Genomic DNA, 7,500 nt, shown 5'->3' with positions numbered 1-7,500 from the left:
TGAATCTCCGCAATCATCGGGGATTGATTGGCATAACCCGGCTCGGACGGGCTCGGCTCTGTCGCCATGGCGACGCCACGCAGAACAGGGGGGCGGCGGAGTGGGGGCGCGTGTGTGTGTGTGTGTGTGTGTGTGTGTGTGTGTGTGGGGACGCACGGCAGGGGACAGGCTCACCTCCGGGTAGCAAGCAGTCCCTCTCCCAACGTCCGAGTCTCAACCTGAAGTGCGTGCGTGCGTGTGTGTGTGTGTGTGTGTGTGTGTGTGTCTTTTTACGAGGGTGTTATGACCGACGTGCAAAAAAGCCCCGTCTGAGGAGAGCGGCGCGCGCAAAAAAATCCCTTTAGTGTCTCCCAACGCCGGGCGATCGTAAAACAAACCCACCGACAGATATGGAGCTAATGGAGGCATTAAAGAGGAATATGAATATGCTTCTGAAGAGAAGACAACAAGGACAACAACAGGCAATATAAACCCTGCCAGCGGTGAGGAACACAACGCCCTGGTGGACGCAGAACTCTGGCTGTGGTAAATGACTACAATAAAAGACACTACGATGCGGACGGGGGGGGTGTGTGGGGGTGTGTGGGTGGGAGGGGTGGGGGGTTGGGGGTGGGAATCAGTCACTGTGATAGAATTAGACCAGAATCCTCTAGCCACAGACATATATCCAGATAATCTAAAGTGTGTGTGTGTGTGTGTGTGTGCTAGCGTGCGTGTTGTAGTATCCGTGTGTGTGTGTGTGTGTGTGTGTGTGTATCTGTATTTATGGTGCTGCCTGCCAGGGTTGTAGGTCCTCTCCTCAGAGTCTAGCGAAGCCAGGCTCCTCCACCACCAAACTACAGTTTAATATACACCATGCAGGAGGTAGCTATCACCCCACACACACACACACACACACACACACCACGCCGTAGCACAGGTCATTAAACCTGAACACACGGCTTTGCGACACCGCCATCATTCACTTATCACCGCCCCACTTGACTTGTCATGCCAGCATGCCCGCCCTTGCCAACCCCTCACCCCAACACACACACACACACCCTCATACACACACACACCCTCAGACAGACAGACACACACACACACACACACCCTCAGACAGACAGACAGACAGACAGACACACACACACACACACACACACACACACACACACATAGCACAGCACAGCACAGCAAACAGCAAACAGCAGGTAATAGGCCTAGAGAACGGATAATTACCTAAATGATTAGCAGTGGACAGTAATTACAGGCTGGGCTGCAGAGAGGAGAGTTTCTATGCTAGGCTACGCTAGGTTAGGCTACAGGGGAGGGACGGCAGCGGGCTGGCCTGACCCGGAGCATCAAAGCCTGGGTACAGAGGCTCACAGTGACAGGGTCAGTGCTTCCACATTGCTGTAATGGATGATGTACTCCATCACTCCACATCATCTCCAGACAACCATGTAGACCCACCGGACCTCACCATAAGAGTTCTAAGAACTCTAGTCACCTTCTAGAGTGCATTCATGGAACTCTTAGAAGTCAGTTTCAGCTTCTAGAACATAGAAATAGAATGACGTACTAGAGTGAATTAATAGAACTCCTAGACGTTGTTTCAGCTTCGAGAACACAGAAATAGAATGACGCTCTAGAGTGAATTAATAGAACTCTTTCGACCTGGTTTCAGCTTCTAGAACATAGAAATAGCCGTTGGAGAGTGCATTCATGGGACCTCTCAGAGGCCGCTTCTGTCGAGGAGACGACATCGATCCGTCTGTGAGCGGCTGCGGTGTGTACAGATGAAATGTTGACTTGACTGTAGCGTGGTGGTGGTGGAGGTGGTGATGGTGGTGTAGGTGGTGGTGGAGGAGGAGGAGGTGGTGGTGGTGGAGGTGATGGTGGTGGTAGAGGTGGTAGAGGTGGTGATGGTGGAGGAGGTGGTGGTGGTGGTGGAGGTGGTAATGGTGGTGGTGGTGGAGGTGGTGGTGATGGTGTTGGTGGTGGTGATGGTAGTGGTGGTGGTGATGGTGTTGGAAGTGATGGTGGTGATGGTGATGGAGGTGATGGTGGAAATGGAGGTGGTGGTGGTGATGGTGGAGGTGATGGTGGAGCTGGTGGTGGTGGTGATGGTAGTGGTGGTGGTGATGATAGTGGTGGTGATGGTGGTAATGGTGGTGGTGGTGGTGATGGTGGTGATGGTAATGGTGGTGGTGGTGGAGGAGGTGGTGATGGTGGTGGTGGTGGAGGAGGTGGTGATGATGGTGGTGGAGGTGATGGTAATGGTGGTGGTGGAGCTGGTGGTGATGGTAGTGGTGGTGGTGATGATTGTGGTGGAGGTGGTGGTGATGGTGGTAATGGTGGTGGTGGAGGTGGTGGTGGTAGTGGAGGTGGTGGTGGAGGTGATGGTTGTGATGGTGGTGGAGGTGATGGTGGTGATGGTAATGGTGGTGGTGATGGTGGTGATGGTGGTGGAGGTGATGGTGGAGATGGAGGTGGTGGTGGTGATGGAGGAGGAGGTTGTGGTGGTGGTGATGGCTGTGGTGGTGGTAGAGGTGGTGTTGGTGGTGGTGATGGTGTGGGGATGGTGGTGGTGGATGTGGTGGTGATGGTGGTGGTGGTGATGGAGGTGGTGGTGGTGGTAGAGGTGGTGAAGGAGGAGGTTGTGGTGGTGGTGGTGGTGGAGATGGAGATGGTGGTGGTGGAGGTGGTGATGGTGGATGTGGTGATGGTGGAGATGGAGATGGTGGTGGTGGTGATGGTGGTAATGGTAATGGTGGTGGTGATGGTGGTGGTGGTGGTGGAGGAGGTGGTGGAGGTAATGGTGGAGATGGAGGTGGTGGTTGGTGATGGTGGTGGTGGTGATGGAGGTGGTGGTAATGGTGGTGGTGGTGGTGGAGGTGGTAATGGTGGTAATGGTGGTGGTGGTGGTGGTGGTAATGGTGATGGAGGTGGTGGTGATGGTGGTAATGGTGATGGAGGTGGTGGTGGTGGTGATGGTGGTAATGGTGATGAGGTGGTGGTGGTGGTGGTAATGGTGATGGAGGTGGTGGAGAACAGCCGTCACAAACACCGTGGTGGTAATGGTGATGGAGGTGGTGGTGGAGGAGGTGGTGATGATGGTGGTGGTGGTGGTGGAGGTGATGGTGGAGATGGAGGTGGTGGTGGTGATGGAGGAGGAGGTTGTGGTGGTGGTGATGGAGGAGGAGGTTGCGGTGGTGGTGATGGTGGTGGTGGTGATGGTGTTGGTGGAGGTGATGGTGGTGGTAGTGGAGGTGGTGGTGGTGATGGTGGTGGTGGTGATGGTGTATGTAGTGGTGGTAATGGTGGTGGTGGAGGTGGTGGTGGTGGTGATGGTGGAGATGGAAATGGTGGTGGTGGTGATGGTGATGGTGATAGTGGAGGTGGTGGTAATGGAGGTGGTGGTGGTGATGGTGGTAGTGGTGGTGATGGTAATGGTGGTGGTGGTAATGGTGGTGGTGGTGGTGGAGGTGGTAATGGTAGTAATGGTGGTGTTGGTGGTAATGGTGGTGGTGGTAATGGTGGTGGTGGTAATGGTGATGGAGGTGGTGGTGGTGGTGGAGGTGGTAATGGTGGTGGTGGTGGTAATGGTGGTGGTAGTGATGGTGGTAATGGTGATGGAGGTGGAGGTGGTGGAGAACAGCAGTCACAAACACAACATCATCATCACGGGGAGGTTGACTGAGCTGCCGCTCTCTGTGCTCATCTCATGCTTAATGGGATTGAGTGGGTGGTACGGGCTTAATGGAGCAATTCATACTGCCTGTGTGTGTGTGCGTGTGTGTGCGTGTGTGTGAGTGAGTGGTGTCTGTGTGTGTGTGCGTGCGAGTGAGTGGTGTCTGTGTGTGAGTGGTGTCTGTGTGTGCGCGAGTGAGTGGTGTCTGTGTGTGTTTGTGTGTGCGTGTGCGCACGCGTGCGTGTGTGAGTGGTGTTTGTGCGTGAGTGGTGTCTGTATGCGAGTGGTGTCTGTATGTGTGCGCGTGTGTGAGTGAGTGGTGTCTGTGTGTGTGTGTGCACGCATGGTGTTTGTGAGTGAGTGGTGTCTGTGTGTCTGTGTGTGTGTGTGAGTGAGTGGTGTTTGTGAGTGAGTGGTGTGTGTGTGTGTGTCTGTGTGTGTGTGTGAGTGAGTGGTGTTTGTGAGTGAGTGGTGTGTGTGTGTGTGTGCGCGTGGTTGGATGTTTGAACTGCAAACGATGACACGCTGCAGGCTACATTGAGTTCTAACCCGATAAATGATATGAGTCAGTTCCAGAACACAACTCAAAACAAAACCAAGCATTTTATTGGATTTATCATTCGTTATAAAAGCAAACCCCCCGGGGGGTCAAAGGTCAAACCAGTGTGTTCATAAAGCTCCCGGTTAACAAACGGACAAACTGAAATCCCCCCCCCCCCCCCCCGCCAACCCCCAATAAACAAACTATCGATGAAGAAAAAGCTACATTTTCACAATGTCGCCTCTAAGCAAGCTCACGTAAAACATCGCACATACGCGACCATGACAGTTGAATTAGTAAAAATGAACACGGACAGACAAACACATTATGTGGACAGACAATGAACAGGGTTAATAAAACACCACACAAAATAAATACACACAGGACGAGATGGCATGCAATTAAACAGAGAGATCATAAAAAAAACCCACAAAAAACAGTACGTTGCCACAAACAGTAGAACAGTTATTCGAATTGTCTCTCGTAAAAGACAGGAAATGTAAAATATAGTACACTTCAGGCATACAGTTGGTGAAATGGAGGGGAGCAGAGAAGTCCCGCTGATACCTCGTCAGCAGTTCCGCCGTTTTGAACTGAGACGGCGTTTCAAATGTTTGTTCAATGAGTCATTGCTGTCGTCAATAGATTTTCAATGCGCAAACTTTTAATGGAGTCAAGAGCCTTAAAATTCAATTCAATGAACCCACCCACCCTTATCTAAAAAGGCACAGTTTAAAAGCAATAGGTGTTAGCTTCACAGAAAGTACCCCCCCCCCCCCCCCAGACACACAAGTCCACAAGTCCGCGGATGGTTATAGTGACAGCTATTGGATAATGTAGTCCAATGGATAGGCTGATACTAGTGATGGTTTGTGGGCATTGTAGTCCAATGGAGGGGATGGTGGTAGTGATGGTTAGTGTGTATTGTAGTCCCATGGAGAAGCTGATGCTAGTGATGGTAAGTGGGTATTGGAGTCCAATGGTAGTGATGGTTAGTGGGTATTGTAGTCCCGGGGAGAGGATGATGGTAGTGATGGTTAGTGGGTATTGTAGTTCCAGGGCCGGCCCATTCTCAGACACTCACCCAGGGTTGCTCGAAGCTGTAGGTCCTCCTCCGGTCATCGTCGGGGTCATCGTCATGGCGAGCCTGCTGGAACTCGTGCCTCAGACGCTGTATCCGGTCATGGTTGCTATGGGGAGCTAGTCTGTTACTGGAGGAGAGAGAGAGAGAGAGAGAGGGGAGGGGGAGAGAGAGAAGGGGGAGAGAGAGGGGAGAGAGAGAGGGGAGGGGGAGAGAGACAGAGAGAGAGTGGGATAGAGAGATAAGGGAGAGAGAGGGGGGAGAGAGAGGGAGACAGATGAGTGAATGTGGTCCATTTTGAACAAGTGACCTGTTTCTATCATGCTGCTGGGACATGGTCTAGAAGACTAAATACAACCCTATCTACGAGGAGTTACACACACACACACACACACACACACACACACGCACACACGCAATATGAATCAAACCAATGTAGGCTATCCGATGAATTATTTACCGCCCCGAACAAAGCTCTGCAGCGGACGGTGGCTAACTCTCCGGCCTCCTAACCAAGGGGCCGTCGACACCGCCGGGAGGGGCCGGTCGGAATTCCCGGGCCGGAATCAGGAATGGGATCAAACGCGCGCGTTTCAGTCCGTTTCCCTTGTCCGTTCCGTTCCCAGACCTTACAGTGAGCTCTGCCCAGCTCTCGTGTGTGTGTGTGTGTGTGTGTGTGTGTGTGTGTGTGTGTGTGTGTGTGTACGTATAGAAGTCCCCTGACGTCCTGCCATTGTCGTGGATACGTACTGCCTGTTCGTCGAACACAATGAGCCCATTAACCATCAGCTGACTCCTCGGTGACTGGACCACAGCTGGGGTAGAGGAGGACCTAGTCGAGGAGTCTAGACCGCTCCCAAGGCCGGCTCTGAAGCAGGCTGCACACACAGTTCTCTTACTGGGTCATAAAAGGAGTGTGTGTGTGTGTGTGTGTGTGTGTGTGTGTGTGTGTGTGTAGGGAGAGATGTGGGTCATCTATGCACATGAGAGGACAGGTGTGTGTGAAGGTCATTGGAGCTCCCGTAGAGCGAGGCTAATTAAACACCGCCACCTCCGTTCCGTGCGCGTGCACACACACACACACACACACACTCATACACACACACACACCTAGAGCATCAGCAGGAGTTAGGAGATCAAACGGTGACTTTCTGACTTTCTCATCTCGACCAGGAACTTTCTGGACTTCCTTTTATGATGTCATCATGTATCACCACCACCTCTCTTCCCGAAATTTTTTTTTGTTCGGTTCGTTTGAAAACAGTACGATTGCTCAGACTCGTAAAACGACGCGTTTCGGAAATGTTCAGCGGGCTCCTTCGCTTCCGCGAGCTCCGGGTATCTAGGCGACGATTGCTATTGTGACGCTTCAGAACAGGAAGTGTTAGCGACAACTTCAAATTGCGTCGTCGGTGGGTGAAACGAAACTTGTGTGTGTGTGTGTGTGTGTGTGTGTGTGTGTGTGGGGGGGGGGGTTGTTAGGGTCGGGGGCGGGGGGTGGTGTCTGTCTGTCAGACCATCATCAGAGGCTATTCCTATTCTCTATCTATCTTTTCCCCCAAAAAAACCCTGAAAAAAGAAACTAAACCAACCAAACTAAAACACCGTCTGAACAGACCCTTAAGGCTGCGTTCCAAAATGCGTCGTCCCACTCTATCGAGAGCGTACAGCTTCAAGTTTCAAGCTTATTTGTTATGTCCCATCCACGAGTGCAGGGAGTCAAATTCTTCGGCTCGGTTCCATGACAAAGCAGCGTACAAAACACAAACAATACAAATAACACAAATAAGCAGTGGTGCAATGAAAGGGGTCAAGACAATAAGTGACATAAGTTCGAGACATAAGTACAAGACAAGTGAGACACGTAGGAGACACTTAAGACAATAGTCGTGACACAATTGCAGTACAAAGAAATAGTCCAAGTAAAAAGTAAAGTGGGTCAGTGGAATGTCACTGTTATTGCACTGTGCCGTATATAGACCGTACTTGGTATACGCTCCCGATACGAGCGCAAGAACACATCTTGGAACACGGCCGTAGAAAGCCCCGCGCGACACTGTACACCCTTCATCAGAACCACCGACGCACTGGTTCCTAAGCCAACGGAAACCAGGTCAAAGGCCAGATCCACTTGTCATGTTGTCAGGTGTGAACCTGTCACGTGTGTGAACATGGTAATCCCTGTCATGTGTCACCCAGCCG

At 51.8% G+C, this 7,500-nt stretch overlaps 1 protein-coding gene across 1 annotated transcript in view; it reads right to left on the bottom strand.

The window, feature by feature from the left end:
• LOC310822009 (partitioning defective 3 homolog) overlaps positions 1-7,369 on the bottom strand; it is a gene marked incomplete at both ends in the record, with an annotated part of 13,090 nt that extends 5,721 nt beyond the window's left edge. The window contains 3 exons of the mRNA XM_083694298.1: positions 5,302-5,428; positions 6,005-6,113; positions 7,285-7,369. Of these exons, the coding sequence (XP_083550424.1) occupies positions 5,302-5,428; positions 6,005-6,113; positions 7,285-7,369 (321 nt within the window). The remainder of the gene's footprint in view (positions 1-5,301; positions 5,429-6,004; positions 6,114-7,284) is intronic.
• Positions 7,370-7,500: the final 131 nt, after the last annotated feature.

This window comes from Argentina silus (assembly GCF_951799395.1).
Source record: "Argentina silus genome assembly, chromosome: 22".
Lineage (NCBI taxonomy): Eukaryota > Metazoa > Chordata > Actinopteri > Argentiniformes > Argentinidae > Argentina > Argentina silus.
This window is presented reverse-complemented; position numbering and strand designations above follow the sequence as displayed.